Genomic DNA, 24,630 nt, shown 5'->3' on the forward strand with positions numbered 1-24,630 from the left:
ACACACACGCACTCTGCAAGCCACTTGATCTAAAAGCCAGGCCACCTTCTTCCAGTCCTCCATGGCCCAGTTCTGATGCTCACATGCCCATTGCAGGTGCTTTTGGTGGTGGACAGGGGCACTCTGACTGGTCTGCAGCAACACATCAAGCTGGGATGCACGGTGTGTTCTGACATCTTTCTCTCTTGGGCAGTTATGTTCTTGCTTGATGTGAGCCTCATTTTAATTTGATTTATAAAATCCATTAAATAAAAAATACCTAGACAATATACTGTACTAAGAACAGCTACAAATGTACAATTCACAGTTTGGTTTAAACACTACAGCAGTAAAGCTCAAGATGTCCACTGGCTGTACAGGAGGCGTACCCTGTTAGTTGTCTTCCAATCAAGTATTCTTTCTTTCAGTATAGAGCCTTGGACCAAATTCTTTGCAGAACAACGTACATTTCACAACAGACAAAGGTGTAGCAGAACACCAGTTATCAAGTATGGATATTAATAGTGACTCAGCCTAAAATTGTTGTATAACACCTTACTTTGGACAAATTACTAAAACGTTACTTTCAAAAACCACTGACATTTCAGTGTAAACAGTGATGCAGCAGACAGTCTAGTTTTATTTTATATAGCCCCTATCATAGCACTTAAAAACGCAAGTTCAGGCTACCAGTTGACATATATGAAATGTTCAGCCAGTGCCTTGTGCTACAATCTAATTTATTTGATAATGTGTCTTTTGCATAGTACACAGTAATAAGATGATTTACAAAGAAAGGAATTTGCCTGAGAAAATAAATGTGTAGGAAAGTAAAAACAAATGACAGGATTATGCAGGATTGTGCTAGTTAAACCTCAGCTTTTGTTACACCGTACCTTTTTATTGAACTTGCCATGTCAGAGCAAACATCACAGGCATTGAACACCATTGGCTGGGTGCTTTAATAAATGCTACTGGTACATTGACATGACTAGAGCAGCCAGGTGTGCAGATGTGTGAAGGGTTCAACTCCTACCAAATAGTGCAGCCCCTCACTTTACGACAGTATGAACTCAGAAATTGAGCCCTGGTTCTTTGGTCTGGGGTATCTAACTCTTGCACTGTAAGAAAACCAAAGTTGGGAGATGATTTGACTGGAACTGAAAAGAGTAACAAAGATGTTTTCTAGCACACATGCTTTAATTTGTATCATTTGAATCTTGTTTTAATTTCGCACTAGGAAGGCGGCATCCAGCTTTTATTTTTAGGTGCAGCACTAGATTTGATTCTAGAGTGTTAGAATCCTTACAGTATTTGTTACTTCAGAGCACTGATGCATGCTGCTCTGGATTTCTTCAGCCTCGATAATTCTTGTGAAGTTCTGTTTTAAGGTTGCGCGACATATCAATGATATGCTGCACAAGTGCCTCCTTGTACTGACTGTAGTTGCTGTTGAGCGACTGGATTTTGGTTTTAGTTTGTTCATCCACCTTGACTGAAAGGTTACCATGAGATCCCATTATCTGGTAAAAGAAAAAAGAAAACAAGTCAGTTGACAGTAAATACAAGATTACTGCAAGCTACAGTGTGTAATGTTTCTAGTGTTGACAGCTGGTGGGCTGCTGCTCAGTTTTGACAAAACTAAACCGGTAACTTTAGAAAGTTGAGAGAACTGATAACACATCATGCAAGAAAAACCTGCTGGCCGAGGTGCTCAGTCTGAACACATAAGGTTGCACTTACCCTGACACACCCATCAGCACTCAGAATTCAAGAATAAGCATTTCTTTAACAATAGTATTGTGAAGATAACCAATTTAAATGGTAAAACTCTGGAGTACATGGTCTTGGAAGCAGGATATGATAAGGAAAATTATAAACCTACAGCCACTGAGGACTAACCAGTGCTTAATTTGTAAATCATGAGGTGATCAAGCTACCCTATGGGACATCCTGAGACTTCGCAGGATCCCCCTGAAGTTGCTGGATATCATGGCCAGCCTGTACACTGGGACTGTGATGTTGTGCAGAGTGGAGGCAGAAGGGGGGCATCTGTTGGTAAAGAAGGATTCGCTGATCTTGACTTTGCCAGCGATGCTGAGATGTTCGTGGAGTCAATGATCCGGGCTCTTGAGAAACTGAGTGAGGAGTCCGAGTGTCTGGGCTTGCATGTTTCCTGGATAAAAACGAAGATCCCAGCCTTTAAAGATCTCTCAGGCGCAGCCATCAGCAGTGTGTCCATTTGTGGAGAGTGTCGACTGAATCGAGAGGTTTACTTACCTTGGCAGTGGCATTCATGTCTCTGGTGACTCTTCCTATGAAGTCAATAGATGGATTGTTAGAGCATGGGGGATCATGAGATCGATGGAAAGGAGTGTGTGGCGCTCCTTATATCTTTGCAAAAGGATGAAGGTCCAAGTCTTTAGAGTCCTGGTGTTTCCTGTTTTGCTATATGGTTGTAAGACATGGATGCTATCCAGTGACTAGACTCCTTCGTGTTTTTTGGTAGCGCTAGTTTGACTTTGTGTCAAATGAGTGGCTGCTCAAGGAGTCCAGAGTGAGGCACATTACCTGCATTGTGAGGGAGCATTGATTACGGTACTTACGACCATGTGGCACGATTCCCCGTGGGTGATCTGGCTCATAGGGTTGTCAGTGTTGAGGACCTAAGTGGCTGGACCAGGCCAAGGTGATGCCCACTAACATCTGGCTGTAGCAGACAGATGGTCATTTCCAGAATGTGGGACTGGACTGCATGCCTGCCTGGAGGGTTACCAACCAGGATCCCAAGCTGTTTCATTATGTGGTGTGTTGTCAACCCGTACCAAAGCATGCTCCTCAAACTGACCTGACCTGAGGTGTAGGAGATTAGACTGCCCAGGGGCAAAATAGAAGCCCAGTGCTGTTAACATTGATTTGCCTCAAAAATACATTTGTCCTCTTTACACAAATACACATAAATTAGTATTTCACTTGGATATCTTGTAATCTTAAATTCTCCTGCTGTCCACACACAGTGCAGTACACTCATATTGGAGTTTTCTCTGCCCTCAGCCGTGTCTGATGCATCTTAGTATACACTCCCGCACTCCTGTTTATTTTACCTCTCAGTCTCCATGTCAACGTCTACAACCACAGAACCAACTGTTTTTTCTCACCTACCGTATATACTCGCGTTTAAGTTCTCCCATTGATAAGTCGGGGCTTGATTTTACAGTATACAGTAATCCCTCGCTATATCGCGCTTCGCCTTTCGCGGCTTCACTCCATCGCGGATTTTATATGTAAGCATATTTAAATATATATCGCGGATTTTTCGCTGCTTCGCGGGTTTCTAAGGACAATGGGTCTTTTAATTTCTGGTACATGCTTCCTCAGTTGGTTTGCCCAGTTGATTTCATACAAGGGACGCTATTGGCAGATGGCTGAGAAGCTACCCAACTTACTTTTCTTTCTCTCTCTCTTGCGCTGACTATCTGTGATCTTGACGTAGGGGGTGTGAGCAGGGGGGCTGTTCGCACACCTAGACGATACAGACGCTCGTCTGAAAATGCTGAAAGATTATCTTCACGTTGCTACATTCTGTGTGCAGCTTTTAACTATGCTGCACGGTGCTTCGCATACTTAAAAGCTCAAAGGGCACGTATTGATTTTTTTTATCTGTCTATCTCTCTCTCACTCTCACTCTCTCTCTGCTCCTGACGGAGGGGGTGTGAGCTGCCGCCTTCAACAGCTTTGTGCTGCGGTGCTTCGCATACTTACAAGCCAAACAGCCCTATTGATTTTTTTGCTCCTTTGAAGAGGAAGATATGTTTGCACTCTTTTAATTGTGAGACTGAACTGTCATCTCTGTCTTGTCATTGAGCACAGTTTAAACTTTTGAAAAAGAGACAAATGTTTGTTTGCAGTGTTTGAATAACGTTCCTGTCTCTCTACAACCTCCTGTGTTTCTGCGCAAATCTGTGACCTAAGCATGAGAATATAAAAATAACCATATAAACATATGGTTTCTACTTCGCGGATTTTCTTATTTCGCGGGTGGCTCTGGAACGCAACCCCCGCAATGGAGGAGGGATTACTGTAATTTCTGGTATTCTATAATGTCGGTTGTATAAGTTGAATGCGAAAAACTCACGCTACTGGTCCAAGATATTATGATATGTTAACGCTCACCTGACAGAGAAACTACGGAGCACGCTGCCTTTTTTTTCTATATATTGTACCTGCGTGACCACATGGTAATAGCTGAACTATACCGAAGCGATGTTTGCGCCATTTGTTTTTGTATCTCACACCCTCATACACCTTTATCGTAAAGGCATCCCTTATGTACGATGGAGCGTTCAATCAAAATATGAAGCTGGTTTTAAATTAAAAGTCATTGAAGTGGCGAAACAATTTGGCAACTGCGCTGCTGCAACAAAATTTAATTTGTCTGTGAAACTGGTGCGAGATTGGAGGAGGCAAGAAGATGTTAAAAAAAAAAAAAAAAAAAAAAATAATGTCATATTTTGGAATGGGCGTATAAGCTGGGACCTGACTTGTATGCGAGTATTTACAGTATTTATTTCGATTTGTGTTGCTTGCAATGTTTTTGGTGCTCTTTTTTCTTTTCCACATTATCCAATCAAAAAAAAGATAGGTGTAATGTTATGTAGAATACTTTTATAAAGCTTAAAAAATGACTGTGTAATAAACTTTGTTTATTTAAACATTATAAAAAAAAAGAACAACAAATATTTAATGTAAATTTTGTGGTCCTATTGTGCGTTTGGAGGGCTTTGAGCACAGTTGGCTCAAAATAAGAGGTACTGGAGCTGAGCTCAGCTATGACACAAATTAAATGTTGAGCCTAACTAAACAGGAGTCAATACGTTAGTGTAATGTAGATGTTAGTGTAAACGTAAGGTAAATGGCAGTAAATACTGAAATGGTGGAAGAGCCTGGACACAATCTCTAAAGAAGCAAAATAATTAAACCATTGAAATAGATTTGTTGGTAAGGTAAACTCATCTCATTCTCAAAATGTTGAGTAATGCAGGGGACAGGAGCCATTCCTGGCAGCACTAGGTCAGGTCAGGTTTGGGTGCATGCATTGGTACAGTGTGTTGCCACACCCACCAGATGACAAAACAGCTTGGGATCCCGGCTGGCAACCCCACAGGCAGACACGTGATTCAGTCCCACCCTCTGGAAATGGCCATTTATCTGCCAAAGCCAGTTGTTACGTGGGCATTGCCTTGGCCTGGTCCAGCCACTGGGGTCCTCAACAATGAGGATCCTACAAGATGGATCACCCTTGAGAAATTGCGCCACATGCCCATAGTGCTGTAACTGATGCTCTCTCACAATGCAGGTAATGTACCTCATTCGGCACTCCATGAGCAACCACTCATTCAACACAAAGCCAAACCAGCAGTACTCAAAGGATTCTCCGAAGAAACACAGTACCGAAAGAGTCCAGTCTTTGCCTCAGGTCACTGATATAAAACGGGAAGCACCAGGAGTCTAAAGACTTGGACCTTCATCCTTTTGCAAAGATGCCGGAAGTGCCACACACCCCTTTCCAGTGACCTCATGAGCCCCCAAGCTCTCCCAGTCTGTCTACTGACTTCATAGGAAGAACCACCAGAAACATGAATGTCGCTGCTGAGGTAGGTAAACCTCTTAACAAGGTCGACACTCTCTCCACAGACAAACATACTGCTGGTGGCTGCGCCCAAGAGGTCATTAAAGGCCTAGATCTTGGTTTTGGACACTTGCAAGCCCAGACACTCAAGACTCTTCGCTCAGTCTCTCGAGAGCCTCCACTGACTCTACGAACATCACAGGATTGTCGGCAAAGTCAAAATTAGTGAATCTCTATTCACCAACAGATGCCCCATAGCTGCTGGACCTCACAGCCCTGCCCAACACCCAGTCCATGCAAGCAGTGAACAGAGTAGAAGCAAGAACACAACCCTGATGAAACCCAGAATCAACTGGGGGAAAATGCAGAGGTTCTGCCTCCACTCTGCACAGCTCTCACAGTACCAGTGTACAGCCAGACATGCTATCCAGCAACTGTGAAGGGTTCCTGCGAAGTATCAGGACGTCCCACAGGGCAGCTCAATCAACTTAGTCAAATGCTTTATGAAAACCGACAAAGGCTGCTAAGAAAACCTCTGCCGATATTCATGTTTATGCTTCATGAGAACCGTCAGCAGAGGTGGGTAGTAACGAGTTACATTTACTCCGTTACATTTACTTGAGTAACGTTTTTAAAAAAATTGTACTTCTAAGAGTAGTTTTACTGTACCATACTTTTTACTTTTACTTGAGTACATTTGTGAAGAAGAAACACTACTCTTACTCCGCTACAATGGGCAAGACTCGACTCGTTACTTTTTTCCATTTACACATTAGATACGTTTATATTTTTTCCAGAGAGAAGTTGCCAATGGATCTACTGCATGACTGTTTCACCAATCAGACATAGCAACAATAATCACGACCATGTTTCACCAATCAGACGTAGCAACAATCACATGACTCGGTTTCACCAATCAGACCTAGCCATGCAGTCGCATGGCCACACACAAACTTCCTGCATCTGCAGCTTGTGAGAGACTTTTAGTCATGCGGGGCTCCTGTTCACTGCTAAACGGTCACAGCTTCACTGCAAGAACCTTGAGAGCAAACTCCTGTTGAAGCTTAACCATCACTTCACTGAGTGAAGAACAGGCAGGTTTTAACCAAACATGCACAGACACAGACAGTCAAGGTAAAGTGAGACTTCTTGTACGTGCACAAGCTGCCTTGTTCTAATGTTATTTTCTATCAGCTGTGCTATTTGGAGGGCAAGTGTGTGACGATGACGGTCCCCTACAGACTCTTTTCTTTTCTCCTTTTCTTTGATTCCCCCTTCTTTTTTTATGCCGACCCGCATATATACACTCCCGTCTCCTTGGGCCTTAATCACATGCCTCAGAAAGCCAATGAAGCAATTGAGAACGATCACACCCGCACTTGCAGGTGTGACTCGCTCCAACTACCTCATTAACTCCCCTCGGTCGTGCAATTGCGCCTATGGAAAGTGACACGGCTTTATGGATTTGAAACTGGCCTTTTTTTTTTTTTTTTTTGACGCTGCGGACCTGCTACACCACAAAGTGAATATACAGTATTATACTGTCAGTGTACAGTATATCATGTCACTGTAAGTAGTTTGCACTGTTCAAACATACATTTTACCTACTGTAGGTATTGGCTTCAAAAGCTTTGTTGTGAAAAACTGAGATTTGGAACTTTGTGTTATTTGTGCATCTTTATTTTGTAAAGATGTTATTTATTTTTACTCATTTTTTATTTTATTATTTGGAAATAGCGGAATTTGCACATTGTTTTATATTTTTGTCTGTCTTATTACAACATTTCTAAAAAAATAAGTAATTTATTATGTTCAAACAGTTACACAGTACTTGAGTAGTCTTTTCACCAAATACTTTCTTACTCTTGAGTAATTTTTAGGATGACTTTTTACTTCTACTTGAGTAATATTATTTTGAAGTAACGCTACTCTTACTTGAGTACAATTTTTGGCTACTCTATCCACCTCTGACCGCCAGTGCCAGGATGTGGTTGACGGTAGACTTCTTAGGCATAAAACCAAACTGCTCCAGTCGCTGGTAGGTAAGCAAGTGATCACGACATCCTACTGAAGATGACCCTAACAAGGACCTTACCCAGCACAGAGAGCAGTCTTATCCCCCTGTACCTACCTAAGCTGAATCTTCAAAGTAGCAATAACCAGTCTGTGGTCAGAATTCGCAAACTGGGCACTTCTGTAAGAGCCTCCAGTGTCTGCCCATGAGGATGTGATCAATCTCCTTCACCACACCACCTGTTTTGTAATACCAAGTCCATCAATGTGGCTCAGGGAGCTAGAACCAGGATCCAGCGATCCGCAGCTCGTGACCTTTTGCAAAGTCAAGGAGCATGGAGACACTTTCACCATGGTTGCCAGACCCATGTGGACCGACACAATCCTCATAACCAGCCCTATCAGTGCCAGAGGTTGCAATGAAGTTACCCATGACAAGAGGGGTGTCACCTTACAGGCACCCATCAACCACTGAGTGAAGTTTTAAAACAAATGTCTCTCTTACTGAAACATTATTCACTACAGCTGGAGCATATACTGAGACAACAAGTTGGAGGACCGCTTGCAGGACCAGATGCATTTTAACATCATACCCAGGACACACACTTGGTGCAAGGCAGAAAAAGCACTCCATCTTTGGGCCCAATTACATAAACCTGCACTTACATTTTGGTCATTTTGGAATTGCAGTGGATTAATGAAGTGCCCTCTGTGCTATCTCACCATCCTAAACATAACATGACATAACATCCTTAAACCAGCATAGTCTTATTCTGGGTTGAATGAGGCCAGAGCCTATCATGACAACACTAAGGTTAAAGCAGGAAGAAACCTTGTTTAGGGTGCCAGTCTGTGCAGTGGCACCATCTCACACACATACACTCGGATGGTACCAGTTTAGCATTGTTGTTTAACATGTGTGAAAGGAGAAAAACCAGAAAACCTGGGGCACAACCCACACCCCCGTGGGAAAAACACAGAAGCTTCAAATAAATCTAAAATGGCCTCAATTTATTAATCAAGGATAATAATCGCAAGTCAGATGTGCTAGAAACTGCATCACCATGGCACTCTGAGCTCAAAATGTCATCCCAAATAACAAACCATCACATGGATCATAAAGAGTTTTAGCAACAGTGTTATGTGGTCAGTCTTTTATGTATTTTTACAAACATATTACTTTGGAAACCACACATGCTTTATATACCATAATTTGGCCCATGAATAATTCTTCAAACCTTTTTTATCTAAAGTAGAACTCGATTGTCCCTGTGGTACAAAAGCCATTCTTGAAAAACAGCCAAGTGTTTTAAATGCACATCCTCCATCAGTGCTATCCCGGTAAACCAAAAACTTGGCTGGCATACAGTAACTGCCATGATATCTTTCATGCATCTTTCTTTTCCGATGGCCTGAAAGAATTACTATACTGTCATACATTTTGATCCTGCTGTTCTCAGATCAGTTTCTTTTACTCTTACTGTATTGTATCTACTGCTTATCAATTCCTATTGTCATTCGATTCTAACTTATTATTAATTTACTGTTTTATGTGCTCAGTTCTGCCCTGGATATTTGAAGGCTCCACTTAAGGCCCTATTTTTCTTGCTTTTTTGGACTTTATTTTATTTTGCTTGGTATTGTAAAATGATCTGAGAGTCCCAATGAAAGGTACTATATAAAATGGTTTGAAAGACTCCCTGCAATGAGGGCACAGACAGATATAAAAATTTGCTCATCAACACCAGAATGAGCCCTAGTGGATTCTATTCTTAAACCCCAGAAAGAGCTATATAAAATACAGATAGACTGACTGGAAAATGGAATTTTACCAAAGTGATTAGTGATGCTACCTCCCAGCTCTTGGTCTGTGGTTTTATAACTGTCTGTGAGGTTTGCATGCTATCCTCATGTCTGGTTTTTTTTTTTGTGTTTATTGACTTTTGTGCTCCTCTCAGAATCTTAACACTAGAATTACCAGAGCCTACGAGAAAACTCGTAAATCCGGCACACCTTAAATCCGTTCGCACCTCTCCGTCAGCGTATTTTGTCCTATAAATGTACTGATTAAGACAAGCAGCCTGCTATTCCATCCCCCAACTGTAGCAGAACGTTCACAAAGTTCTTCCAGCTCATGCCTTAAATCCGTTCGCACCTCTCTGTCAGCGTGTTCTGTCCTATAAATGTACTGATTAAGACAAGCAGCCTGCTATTCCATCCCCCAACTGTAGCAGAACGTTCACAAAGTTCTTCCAGCTCATGCCTTGATTGATTATCTGGGAGTGAAGTGCTGGAGTTTTAGAGTGGAAATAATACATCGTTATTTGGAACACATGCATTTCATGTGTGTTCCGTTTCCACAGTAATCTGTGTAAACACATGGTTAAAACAGAAACTTTTTCATATTTTAGTAATAAATGTTACAAAATGTAGGCATAAACTATATAATGTGTGACAATACAACAGCTTCCGTGGTGTAGTGGTAAGATTTGCTGACTTGTAGTCAAGAGTCCCCGGTTCGATTCCAACTGCCTCCTATATTTGCCGTTTTCAGTAGTGAGCTGCTCCCAACCCCAGGGATCTGATGGTTACTTTTTATCTGAAACTGGGAATAACTATAGATAAAAAGTAACAGCGTCAGATCCCTGAGTGGGTGGGTTGGGAGCGGTAGTATGCATCATGGTCGTGACTGAGAGAATAAAAGTGGAAAAAAAAAAAAGAAAAAAGGTAACCTTTACAAGTCCTATAAATGTACAGTGGCTGTTACAGACACAAACCAAATGTATGTGTGTACTGTATAATATTAACAATAAGAGCAGCTCACTACTAAAAACGGCAAATATAGGAGGTAGTTGGGATCGAACCGGGGACTTTTGACTACAAGTCAGCAAATCTTACTGCTATGCCACGGAAGCTGTTGTATCGCCTTTGAAATTTTTGTGAAAGTATTTATTTGATCTTTGGACTTCAGGCGTCACACATTATATAGTTTATGCCTACATTTTGTAACATTTATTACTAAAATATGAAAAAGTTTGTTTTAACAATGTGTTTATACAGATTACTGAAGAAATGGAACACACATGAAATGCACGTGTTCCAAATAATGATCTATTATTTCCACTCTAAAACTCCAGCACTTCACTCCCAGATAATCAAGCATGAGCTGGGAGAACATTGTGAATGTTCTGTGACGGTGGGGGGATGGAATAGCAGGCTGCTTGCTGCTTGTCTTAATTGGCACATTTACAGGACAAAAGACGCTGACGCGGAGGTGTGAACGGATTTAAGGTGGGCCGGATTTACGAGTTTTCTCGTAAGCTCTGGTAATTCTAGTGTTAAAGCCATATGTGTTAGGTTAATTGGTAACTCTAAATTGGTTCCTCAGGAGGATGGAAAGGCCCTAAAATAGAACGATGCCCTATTGAAGTTTGTTCCTGCCTTGCACAGAGTTTAAAAATGAATCACCAGAGGGATGCGGCCACTTGTGTTTCTTGGTTAATCTCGATAAAGTCACATATACTCACTCTAGGTTACACTCCAGAAAGATGACCATGCCATAGAGATGTGTCTGGGAGAAATCAACAGTTTTTTTTACAGCTGATAGCCTTATGGATGATAGGTTCAGCAGCTGCAAATGCACAAACCTAAACCATGCAATAATGACAAAATGAGGGGTGAGGAAGTACCATTATCAGTAGCTCAGACCATGGAGAAAAGGGGAAGAATTTATTTATAAATGTATGCAAAAATGTGTCGGAATAGAATGAATCAAGAAGTAAAAACAGCTATAGCACCCCATTCTGCATGTCTTGATGCTGAAACAGCAAAGCATGGCTATGGCACTTTAAAATATTAGTTTAGCTGATGATTTTATCCAAAGGAACATACAAATAACAAACTTATGTACAATTGTCTCTAGATATGTACAAAGGGGGCACCCTGCAGTTAAGTGCCTTTGTAATGGTCACACAGGAAGTGAGTGGTGTGGTTTTAACAAGTAACCTTGTGGTTCACAGCCCTGTAGCTAGTAAGCCACACTGTCTGCAATACGTGTCACAGCACTTGCAAGCTGAGCAGCACCAGACAAGGTGCACTGGGTGAATGTTTGGAAACACTTGGAAGAGGAGTCTGGGTGGTACAGGAGTTAGTGTTGGATCTTCTTAACTCTAGTGACCCGGGTTCAATTCCCAATCTACTAATGGTCTGTAGAGAATTTCTCCATGCACGCTACTCAATCTTCTTCCCAATGCAGTCTGTTTTAGGTTGTCTTGGTGTTAACAACTGTGACTATGTGCTTTCAGTTTGCCCAGGGAACTACTGTCCCATCTAGGGGTAGTTACGGCTTGGTGCGGCTTCTTATAATGAATAAAGTGGTATTTTGTATAAGGGCCACAGAGTCTTTCCACATGTTGAACTTGCAAGGTACACACAATGATAACTCCACAGTCTTTTCTCATATTCACTATATGCCATTTGTAGGTCAGGGGGAGATTCTTTATACAGTAATTGCTAATTTGATTTCTCTACAATTGATATGGCTATGACTCTACATGCCGCTCTGTTTAAAAAAGAGACAGGTACCCAATCAAAATACTTTGTTACACAAACTTAGACATAACATTTATCTGCATGTTCCCCGGTTACAGAAGGTAGTAATCAGGGGATTAGTGGGGTATTCCCAGACTCAGGGAGGCTGATACATAGTGTTGTGCTGTTCAGTCTTTAAGATATAAAGCCTTTAAAAGTAAGCACTGCTACACCTCATTATGAAGGCAATTACTAACCAAAACCAAGTAACATTTTAATGTTTTCAGATCACATTGTGTGTGTGTATATGTAATTATGTATTTATTTATTTATTTAAAGGGTTTCTTTACAAAGTCAAATTTACCCCTGGGGACAAATAATGTTCTATCAAATGGTTAAAGACTGATATAGATGAACAAAGTTTGTTTGTTTATGTAGCATGTGTAAGGATGGTACATAGGTTAATATAAATCCAGTATAGGGTTACTATGTCAAACTAAGCTGTTGCTTCTGTGGACTTAATATGTTCTTTTCATGTCTGTGTAGGTTTTTCTCCCATCTGCCAAAAGATTTACAGATTAGAGTGGTTGGAGATTGTAATCTAAAGCTGTGTGAGTGTGTGTGGGCCCTATGATGAACTGGCACCATTTCATAAGCTGTTTGCTACTTAGCATGCAATTCTGCCAGAATAAGCCCACTGAATTGGGTTAAACAGGTTAAAGAATGCTCTGCTTTGTTTTGTTATGTAGAGCTTTAGCTTCTTCAGAGTTATGTTAAAACATGCCAAAAAGTTGAATTTTTTTTAACAAGAAAAAATGATATGTGTAACAGAAACATGCAAAAATGAAAACATCAACATAAATACAGTAGAAATGGTATGTCTAATGTCCACTGATATCTCATACGAATTTAGTAAATGTCCTCTGTGTGATAAGTTTTGAGACAGTTGCCAATACACAGCCGATGTAGCAATCAGTAAAGTAAAAGTATATTTCTTTACAAACTTTTCTTATAACATTTTTCTGTTGCTTGCACATGAAAGCGTAGAATGTCAGGGCCTGACCTTCATAATCAATGCACCTATTGTTTTTTTTGGCAGGCTAACTCAGCACAAGGCTTAGTGACTTACACATATCCCCTGGCAAGAATATTGACAGTTGCCACATTGTGAACAGTACTTAGGGGGCTAACATCTTGCTTATTCTTGCACTCTATCACAATTATTTTGCCCTTTATCAAGCAATGGTTAGTTTCAGTTCATTCTAAAACTGCATTTCAACTTTTCGTTTGCCAATGTGCAAGGCTCAGCCCAGCTCATGAATATTGATGAGCTACCTTAGAGAGGCTAAAAGCATAGAAATAGTCATGACTTTTTTTTAGCAGATGTTATTTCATCTGTTAAATGGGAGTAGAACACAGTCTCAAGCGATAGTCAGGCTTAAAAATATAAAGCAGATCATTACAAGCCACCCTGAGTCTGACTCATGGTTAACCGTAATTGCATACAATTACGAGCCTGAATCATGCTCATTAACACCAGGAGGTCAAGCAGTGACAGCTACCAGTTTTAGTGATTTTTGGAGAATCAAAACATGCCTAATCAATGACTGGTACAAATATCTACCTTTTATTTTATGGAGTATTTAGAGTAAACACTACCTCATAGTGCAGCAAATTGAACTTCTTAACACTAAAACTTGTGTCTTAATGCAGCAAATTTCACTTTGTACACATCTGAGTCATTTGGTCAACTACTCATATAAACGCAATATGCCCATTTTAGTTCATATCATGCTAAAATATTAAATTAGGGTTTAAAGAGAGACAAATAAGATCTAGTCACTGACTGAATTAAACACAACAAAAACTTCAGTTTTTTACATGGTAGTTTAGTCTGAATCCTGCAGTTGGTCACTTTGTATGGAGTTTGCTTATTCTCCCCATGTCTGTGTAGGTTTGCCTTCAGGTGGTTTGGTGTTCTTTTCACATCTTCAAGACGTGTGTATTAGGTTAACTGGACAATGTGGGTGAGTGTGGAGGGTGTGCATTTCCTATGATAAGACTTCCACCCCATTCCCATAGGATAGGAAGACTTTCTTCATGAATGGCTAGATGAAAGTATCCATTTGCAGCATATTTTCTTGCGTTGCTGTCTCATTGCTTCAGTTAACAGGCGGGTCACTGTTAAAAGTCTGCATGCCCCCCTTGTGAACATGCTCTGTTTTCTGTGCAAATTAAATTCATTGGTCACTTGAGCCAGTGTGGCTGTGTGCAAAGCATGCCCTGCTTAAAACTGGTGTCTGAAGTGGTGCTGGCTACTATTTAATTCTCCAAGCTGTTGAGATGGGCTCTGGCTCCACACAAACTTAAGATGAAGGCACAGGTTTAAAAAAAAAAAAAAACAGCACGTCCAAGCATTTACAATGTGTGTACATTACTCTTCATATTTCTGTTTAGAGCCTAAGTAATTTAAGTGACTTGCTCACATGATGTGTTATGAAACGGGGTGGAGATTCAAGCAGTGGCCCATGTGCTTTACAGCCCAAAGCATTAATGAGTACAATTTGATCAGACGTACCGTTGACTGCTTCTGCTTAAAGTTGTTTTCTCTCATCTGCCGATAATTTTCAATTTCTACAAAGGCTTCATCTTTGGCTTGCTTCAGGCGTTTCACTTTTCCTGCATGGGAAAACAAAAGTAGGAGTAAATGATAAAACACTTTACAATGTAAAGCAGGGCAGCGGCAGGTGGAGGAGGGTTCCTTTTTTTAAACCACTTATTTCCATTAAATCAAGTGCTGTTTCCTACCCTTTACAGTGCATGCAGCCAGCTTCCTCATTTTTTGTAGTGTGCAAGTCAATTTAAGAATGAAGCCTCTGATACAGCAATTAAAGGAAACTGTCATGACTTGCAAAGGTTTGAGGTATTATTGAGCTTTGCTGTATTTGTTTATATGTTAAATTACCCTTCCAGTGACATACCTTATTCTTTACCTTCTATTTCTTTCTATTTTGTAGCCATTTATATATAAAAATATGACAAGAGTGCAGTGTAGCTTTTAATGCGACAGATGGAGATCAGTTCTGGAGCACAGCAAATTTCACAAATGAGAGGAGCCCATTTAGTATGTTAGCCTTCATCAGCTAGCTAACAGCTAAGTTATCCAAACATCTCATCAAAATCATTTAGACAAGCATTAGTACAAAGCTGACTGCTCAGTCTGGATGCTGACACACTCGGAGGCACCTTACCTACTAAAAAATAAAGAAACGTGTGCTATACTTGGGGATAAATTACTATATAAAATACATAAAACAAGTCTGCTTGACTTTCAGTGCCCACTGTGCTGTGGATCTAGCTAATCAGGCATAAACATCTATGCTGATGCTTACGGTGGGGCAATGGCAAAAGCAGCTACCTCACAGCTTCAGTAGAGAGGGTTCAAGAAGCCAAGCCACTGTGTGCAGTATGCAAGTACTCCCAGAGTCTCAGTGAGTTTTTCTCTGGGTAATTTTCCTTTTCTCATCTCAAAAGAGAGCAAGGCCTTGTTTATTAAGAACATGTCCAGTTGTGGGAGTGTTAGCATGGCTTCATTGTTTCCTTGCTTTAGCCTGATATTACTGGGAAATGCTTAGGCTTTCTTTGACCCTAAATTATATAAACTGGGTATAAAACTAGATTGATTAATGGAGTAAGTCCATTACATTTTAAGTTATTAAACCACAAGGCTAGGGTTCAACCTCCATCTATGACCGACTGGTTGTCCAAATGTCTCACTTCACCAAACAGTTGTGTCAGTATCTAATACATTCTGCTATAAAGTTTGACTTATAAGCTGCACTAAACTACACAGGATTCTCAGGTCTGCTTAGTCCAATGCATTGTCATAGTGGGCCATGGCCTGAAAGGAAGGCAGGAAACTGCCACAGACCAAGTGTGTGCTGTTCTAGGACCTTGTGAGGATGCAGCTCCCATCACAACAGTTTAGTGGTAAAGTATGTGTACCCTCACCTGCTTTCCAGCCCAGAGGGGACTTGCTGAATATAATTAACTGCGCCCGGTTTGTCCTTAGTATTAGAAATAAAGATCTGGCACGTACCTGCAACCTTTCAGGTGAAGGGGTGTAGGACGATGTCAGCGGCCAACAAATGACGCGTCTTCGGAGGATTTTGGCCTGCATTTTGGGCGTCTCTCGTCTAAGGGCCCTCGGGGAGCTGAATGGGCCACCGCCCGTCCGTTTCTTTCGGAATCGCGTACTTGCTGCCGCTGGTTTAGAAGCGGCAAGACAGGGAAGTGCGGTAAGGTTTTATGAACTTCATTTTTGCGGCTTCTGTTGCCGGCTAAAGAGATACGTTTAGTGGGGCATAGGAAGCAGTTTGTAGATGTCGGTTATGTATACCTGAGCGCCATCTTGTGAACAGGTGAGCACACGCACGGGTGCGCGCGCGGTTAGAGCTCACTTGTTTGAAGGGGCCCGGTGCGCGTGACAGGGGAACGGGGGGACCTGGTCCCTTGTCAGCTGATGGCGGGAGAAACTTTATAAAAGCCTGTCGGGAATGTAGATGGGGAGAGAGAAAAAAAGCCGAGCAAATGGGAAGGATGTCCAGGTTGGGTTACGGAAACGAGCTGTTTTTAATCTTTTCTTTTTTTCTTTTCTTTTTCCTCTCTCCTTTTTTTGGGCTGCAGCAGATAGGCTGGATATCTTTTATGGCAAAAAACTTCACTAACCTCTGATCTTTAGTAAAAGGGATTACAAGAGAGCTTGTTAGGGACTGAATATGCCGGGAGCGAAATATTCAGACAAGATGATAATTATATATATATATATAATTATATATATATATATATATATAATTAGTACGTTTTAAAGGCAATTTAACTTTTTTTCCACCATTTTAGAAAGTGCACTTTTTGGAACTTATTTTATGTAGTTGCACAATAAATTGCACCTTTTTTTCCAAATCGCAGCACTGTGTCCCCGTCTCTTACATTTCCACTTACCTCGGTCCCTCTATCAAGGACCTGGGGTCTGCGTAATTTATCTGTTAAGGACTCAAGGACCTGACAGATCTGTGCACACTCCGAGGGGGGCAATTGGTCAACAGTTAACCAGCGGTGATGCTAGCCAGGGTGCGGGAGGAAAATCCTGGGCTAAAACAGCATTCACGTGCTAGGGGAGTTTTCAGAGTTCCCACTTGTGACTCACTTTCATCTTCTCATTCTGGTTGGATTTTTGGGAGGAAAACAAGGTTTCTGTTGATTTGCAGCTTGAGTAACATAAAAAGCAATTAAAGATAAACTTTATTATTGTTTTTAATAAATATTAAACTAAATGCATTAGAGGTGTATTTTGGTACTCCAAATCTAGATCAATTGCAAAAATGTCTCTAAGAGCTGACCAGGTATTTTAATTAGTTTTTAAAATTTTATATTATCAAATGAGATGAAAGGACAGCATTAAGTCACAACTCATGGATTTCAAGTAATATTTTCTGGCCACTCCCACTTCAAAGGGCCTGTCCATCCAGAAAACCTGAGTATTCTCTCTACTAATCTGAACTTGGCATAAAGAACAGCATCACCCAGAAAATATAATTTAAAAGGATGGTTTGGAGATTCTCCTGCCTTGTGCCCTGTGTTGGCTGGGATTGGCCCCAGCAGACCCCCGTGACCCTGTGTTCGGATTCAGCGGGTTGGAAAATGGATGGATGGTTTGGAGATTCCAAATAAACACTGTCAGATAAACTTAACATTGATTATACAGACTGCCTTATGCTCATACCAGTCTATTCGCCCATCTGGTTTAATGTGTAAAGGGGATGAAAAATAAGGCTCATGAAGCGTTTTCCCTGTTTAAAAAAGGTGCATATCTCTCATTGTTTGTGTAGCAGATCAAGTAAAAGAAATGCAGTTATTAAATTTAGTGTGTACAATCATTTTAATCAACTAGGAGGGTGTTTAAGTCCATTCAGACTAGGTTAAAACTCTTCTCTAAGTTTCTGTTCACCTGAGGTTCCTCAATAATAGTCTAACTTGTAAACAAATAAGCGCAGCCCCCAAAAAACATAACCAACATCAGGATTAGCCTTGCTGTCTGCTACCACTCATTTTCCTCAAGACTTGAAGCCTGGTCCTCGTACTCTTAGCACTGCTGCAGACAAGACCCACGAGTGATCACACTAGTTCAGCAGAATAACACCTTCAGCAACTGAAGCTGCTGGCATCCTTGTTAACTGCGGAAACATTGGCAACTGTGCAGTAACGGTTTCACACATGAAGCTCAGGCAAACTATTAATACACTAGTACTCAGATGAGTTTATTCAGTAAATGTATTTTAATACTCAGATATTGCACATTTTAAAGTAAGGTAAATATACTCAATCACTGTTGTCTTGAGGACTAGCATTTAAAGAAAGTGAAAGGTATCTAACTTTTGTACAAGTTACACATTGTCACTCATACTATACAATATATACAGTAGTGCTGGGTGGTATGACCTAAATTCTATATCACGGAATTTTTCAAAATTATACCGGTTTCATGGTATTGGACGGTATTTTTTTTCCAATGCATGAGTGGATATTAACCACATTTTCCACTGTAATTACTGGCTAAGAATAATCTATTCCACTGTCATGAGAATTGTACATTGTACAAAAAAATGTTTAATGTGCACACAAATATTAATACAGGTTTGCATGGCCCCATAAAGTGATAGTTTTCAAGGGGGTGGCACTAATAAAGAGAAGGAATCACATTGCATGACAGATGCATGTCTTATGATGCCTACAGCTTCTGTGAAATTAAAACTAGTTATAAACTTAGACCACGGATTGTTCAGAACTTAAAAAAAATATTCATTATACATGTTTAATTATGCCATCCATTCAGGGTTGCACACATCTAAGCAAGCATTGTGTGTGAGGCAGGAGCAAATCCTGAACAGTGCGCCAGCACATCGCAGGGTGAATACGAGCAATACATATACTAGCAGGGTCAATATAGCATAACAAAACCCCACATCCTACATGACTTTGAAAAAAACTGAAGCACGCTGAGTAAACCCACCAGAAATACATGCAAATTCAAGGCAGGGAACACCCGGGACCCCCTTGCTGCGACGCAGCAGTGCACCCTCCACTCCACCGTGCCCCCACATGATTAATACATGCTTTAATGCATTTCATCATGAAAATGATATCAAGTATTTATCTTAGCATTCTAAATGTTCAGGGAGCAGGAATATCATGAAATTAATGTGTTTTGTGTGGTGCTCGCTGCCTGCGCTTCCTCTTAGTTCAAGAAGAAGTCAGTTTAAGAAGCACGTAGTGATTAACATGGCTTCAGGAACACTTAACACAAAGCATTTAATGTGCTACATAACTTATGATGGGTTTGAGAAAATCTAGTAAATAAAATATTAATTTTAAGATGAAGTTTAGTTTTCGATGTTCTACATTAATGACAAATTACAAGAATAAAGTCAACATGTCGACTTTAATCTCGACAGAAACGGTGAGAATAAAGTCAACATGTCGACTTTATTCTTGTCATAAGCTTCGAGATTAAAGTGGAAATGTCGAGAATAAATTCAACATGTCGTCACACTATTACACAGTACCCAGGTACATTACACAGTATTGAAAAAAAAAAAAAAATAAAACAAGTATAACTTAGCTTGCAGTATTATCCAGTAGTATAAAAACAGTATTTACACATTTGAACATAATGGTCCACATCCGACCTTTTAAATCCAAAGTATCTCCAGACAACAGACACGGCTCCCTTTTTCGGCAAAAGTTGTTCTGTGTCATCATGTTCAACTTTATCGCCTGCTACAGCTTCAGTTTTAGAATGTTCTCTGTCCATTTTCACCATTCAATACCTCCACTAACACATGTACTCTGTTGCATGCGTGTTTATCGGTGCAGCAGTGAAAAAGGTCCCCCTTTAAACAGTTTCCTGCTCCGCCACGTTCCGAACGTTGTTTAGGCTATTTAAACTGGTGTTGCGGTATAAGAAAAATCCATATCGTAACAAAAATAAAAAAACATTTTTTGGTATGAACCGATATGCCGCCCAGCACTAATATACAGCATGCCTACATGCTCGTTGCATGCATAACAAATTTTCATTAGTCAACAAGTGCCTGTAATTCACTCACACAGAATTTTGGCATTTGTCAGCAGCATTAGAAGGCTCCTAATATAAACTGTAAACCTACACAATACTGTATAAGCACACACATACACAGATGGGTTCAGTGATGAAGCACATACATAGATCCTTCAGCTACTCTATGTTTCTATCTTTGTATAGAGTACATAAATTAAAAATTTGCTTTTCAAAAAATAGTTTTATGCTTTTACAATAATCTGTATTTTTTAATAGATAGATAGGTAGACTGGTCACAAGGCTGTTGGAAAAGGTTGCTGCCTACATAGCACCTGGAAGGATAATATAATACATAAACTCTTAATCGAAATCACATAAAAATGAACAGATCAAAAGTTAAATCCTTTCATTCTTTTTCATGTTAAAAAATAATAATCTAACATTACATTCCCAAACTCTCCTACTCCAATTCAGAGTTACGGCTGGCCAGACCATAACGCAACAGCATAGGTCACCAGTAAATTGTAGCGCCCAATCATGCAGTCCCGCAACCACCCACTAATAGGGCCAATTTATAATCACTGTTAACCTTGGTTTTCTGTAATATCTTCTAGCTGTGTGACTGAAAACGTAGACATGCACTTAAGTCAGAAGTGGCTGACTTGAAATAAGAATAATACCCTAGCTATCCAAGAGCAATCTGCATGTAAAAAGCTGTACTGTTTCTTACTTTTTTTGGCTTCATCAAGCTTCTCCTTCGCTTTCTTCTCTGCTTGCAGAAGGTGCTGAATTCCATGTGACTTGCTGGCCATTTTGTCTCTGCAAGATCACAGTGATCAACTGAAGGTGCATACTGCCTTCTATTTATTTATGTGTAGACAATACTGAGTTTATCCTACAAACACAAAACAAAATATTTTTTCCCTTGTAAAGAAACTGGAGCAATCTGGAAAAATCAGCTTCACAAATAGAGCACATGGGAGAAGGGGGTGGGAATGTTGCACTGAATGGGTGGCCACTGACTCACATTTAACAGTGAACCATCTGCACTGGTGTGATCTACGCTGGAAAAAACTGCCCTTTGACAATCAGCTCTCATATCAGGTCACAGAACCACAACAAAGCAGAATTAGACTGGGCCAGGTGAGCAGTCTCAGGTAGCTATGGGACTCACTGAGCATTCACATACTGCACATTCTCTCACTTCAAAGAGAAATACAAAAAAAGGATGGCAACCAAAGAAAATCAATCGCTTCTCTTAACATTTTGCATCTACTACAATGACACAGGTCAAACCTGCAGTCCATTCTCATGAATACTGGCAAACTTAATCGGGAACCAACCAGTTCAGGAAATGCTTTGAATAAATACACAGGTGGAATGTATTCAAATGAACCAAAAGTTCTTCCATTTATGCATTTTTTCACTCCGCTCTATCCATTGTACATTTCTAGAGCAGTCTGAATCTGTTCTATTCCATCCAAAGAAGTGATTGTATTAAAATGAAAACACAAACCAGGCAGTTACATAAATTAAGCACATGGGTGCTTGGAATAGGAGGATAAGCTCCAAGTCCAGCTCATGTGACCTGGCTTGAGGTAGCACAGTTACACTCCGCATTAATGTAAGATATTTTACATTGTGCCTTTCATATCTACACATTCTGTTCACAGTGTATTGAATGTAGAACCATTGATACCTATCTATACTGTATAACGTATTGTAATGTATTTTATATGATACCTGTAACATCTATCTATCTATCTATCTATCTATCTATCTATCTATCTATCTATCTATCTATCTATCTATCTATCTATCTATCTATCTATCTATCTATCTATCTATCTATCTAAATAAATAATATAGTGCCTTTCATATCTGTCTATTGGGAAGCACAGCTAATAGGAATAAAATATATGAGCAAAACATTTCATTCTATGAATAAAGAAATGGTTATTTGAACAGTTTAAAGCAAAAAAGCACTGACAAAAGTCTGCAGGTATGTCAGAATCTCAACCTCACTTACAATTATACTGTGGGGCTCTTTATAGCTGTGACTCTGGATAGAAATCTTTTCATTGCAGAGTTAGGTTTCCCTCATTAATCATTAAACAGCAGTTCCAGCTCCTTTTATACAAATCCTTGAGCTATTCTTGACCACACTGCACTTACTGCTACCTGGTACATCCCTGAGAAAAGATCTGTCTGTCTGTCTGTCATATAGTGCCTTGTCTGTCTGTCTATTCTGACCAGAAGGGCACCACTGAGCCCCTAAACTCCGAGACACAACTACAAGATGTTTTTTTTATTGTACAGTACCTTCACAGACGTCCAGATTCTCTTCCACAATAGTGCAATACAATATGTTTTCTTTTCTCCTTCCACACCTCCTGCATAGTCTCATACACTCTCCTCCTGACTCTGATTGCTCTATAGGAGAAGACTCACTCCTTTTATGCGGGACCTGGCAGTACTTCCAGTGCCACAGCATTGCACCTTGTGAGTAGTTCTAGGTCATGCGAAAGTCCCTGAAAGAAGTGGCAAGGTTCCTCATGGCCCCCAGGATCCTCAAAAACGCAGTCAACTTTGGTAGTTCCACCGGTGGGATTCTTCCACCAGGTGTTCAAGGAGAACACATAATCCTGGTCCACAGACACCTTCTGTTCTTCTGAGCAGGTGTCCCAGTCAAGATGTCAGGCCATGTTTATCCTTCCATTATGGCCTCCCTTCCAGACAAGGAACCATCATCCATTGAGGTCAGGACACAATTTTACATGACAACAGAATCGCGTGAGGGTACAAGTTGAGTGCAATATCATGATACTGTGTGAATCCCAATATTCTTCCTACATACCTTCCCACTAAACAAAGAAAGACCTTTTCCCTCTTTTGAAGTTAGATGACTCACAGTCAGACTGAGACAATTAGTCAGCAGTGCAGCTTTTTTAGAGATGAATATTAAAACAGACTGGAAAAGACTCCAATTTATACAGTAATTGTATGGGTTGTGTTTTCTAACTTAGTGCTTTTTGACTAACATCATGGTGAGCTAAACTCATCATTGATAGATAAGCTGAAACAATCAAGGACCGCTGTTGGAACACTATTGCTGGATCCACTAAATCCATAGCTCTATCACTGCTAACATGTTGTAGGTTTGCAGTTTATTGTTTTGTCACATTCATGTCGTCAGTTTTTTTTTGTATTTTTATTTGGCCAATTCATACAAAAATCTTTTAGAACAAAGAAACAGTACATTTCCTTCTGATTGAAGGTCAAATAAGTTAACCTTTGCTATTCAAACACACTCTCCTGATGTTTTAAAATTAACTCGTTTTACAATAAAAAAATAAACAAGCATATCGGATGTGGGCTTTTAATTCAGAAAAGTTAAGGGAAATTAAAACAGGCATATAAAATGTGCATTCCCAAACTAAAACTTGATTTGCTTCTCCAAGCCACAGGTTTTAGGAATAAATTTGTACAGCGATTGTCCATACTAAAATTGGATAAGAACATGCATATTGTCCATTGACAAACACATATAATTCAAAAGAAGATATTACAAGTGTAGATTCTAAATTACTATAAAGTGATGTTGCCTTCACATACAGTATTATAATATGCTTGTTATCAATCTGCAAGTGATAGATTAGCATACATGTTGCGGTATCAGTTAAATAGTACAGATTATTAAACAATGAAACAGAAATAAGTCTACAGAAGACATCCACCATTAAATGCAGATGAATATTTGTGGGCTAACCAATTAAACTTTATTTTTTGGATAGCATTTTATGTTGCTTAGCACTACTTTTCTGCATGCTTAATAAAGAGCCTGTCGATTGTGACTTCTGTGAAAGGAGAAATGGGTGACATGTTGTGTTTTGTGTTCCCTATGCAGGCAGATCCCCCAATTGCTAACTTCACTCTTATGTCTCAAGTACATGACACTGAGGTGGAGTTTTGCAGTGCGGTATATTTTGGCTGAATTTTCAGAAGTAGCTTGCTTTTATCTTTATCTCCCATCTATCAACTAGATAAAAGTTGAACATGTAAGACTAAACGTAACAAATCCTTTACAGAATAAGTCCTCTTGTTGTAAGATTTTACATAAATCTAATTCTGGGTGGTTTCTCTAAGGAAACACTTTTATATTGATCCTTTCAGAGAGTGATTTATGTTAACAAGTCAGTGAATACCATTCAAATTAAGCACATTTCTGTTCTTTTCAGTTTCTTGTCTTTCATTAATAGTTTAATAGAGTAAATGTGGATTATATCATTAGTGTATCTATTTTCTGAACTCCCATATTCCATTTTAGACAGGAATGCTTGAGCACAACATAGGAACCAACCTA

General features: G+C 40.0%; 1 protein-coding gene across 1 annotated transcript; it reads right to left on the reverse strand.

Moving 5' to 3' along the window:
* Positions 1-1,300: 1,300 nt before the first annotated feature.
* On the reverse strand, positions 1,301-21,165 carry LOC114658924 (V-type proton ATPase subunit G 3-like). Its single transcript, XM_028811050.2, has 3 exons — positions 20,998-21,165; positions 14,730-14,830; positions 1,301-1,502 (listed from the first exon to the last, which is right to left on the reverse strand). The coding sequence occupies exons 1-3, from the start codon at positions 21,077-21,079 to the stop codon at positions 1,335-1,337; spliced, it is 351 nt and encodes a 116-aa protein (XP_028666883.1). The 5' UTR covers positions 21,080-21,165; the 3' UTR covers positions 1,301-1,334.
* Between the last annotated feature and the right edge of the window lie 3,465 nt (positions 21,166-24,630).

Source organism: Erpetoichthys calabaricus, chromosome 10, assembly GCF_900747795.2.
Source record: "Erpetoichthys calabaricus chromosome 10, fErpCal1.3, whole genome shotgun sequence".
NCBI lineage: Eukaryota > Metazoa > Chordata > Cladistia > Polypteriformes > Polypteridae > Erpetoichthys > Erpetoichthys calabaricus.

Excerpts from the sequence above, each read along its gene's own strand:
- LOC114658924 (XM_028811050.2), bottom strand. The coding sequence starts at position 21,079 with ATGGCCAGCAAGTCACATGGAATTCAGCACCTTCTGCAAGCAGAGAAG. Across the intron at positions 14,831-20,997 it reads GCTTGATGAAGCCAAAAAAA|GAAAAGTGAAACGCCTGAAG; the intron begins GTAAGAAACAGT and ends TTTCCCATGCAG. Across the intron at positions 1,503-14,729 it reads TTAAGCAGAAGCAGTCAACG|ATAATGGGATCTCATGGTAA; the intron begins GTACGTCTGATC and ends TTCTTTTACCAG.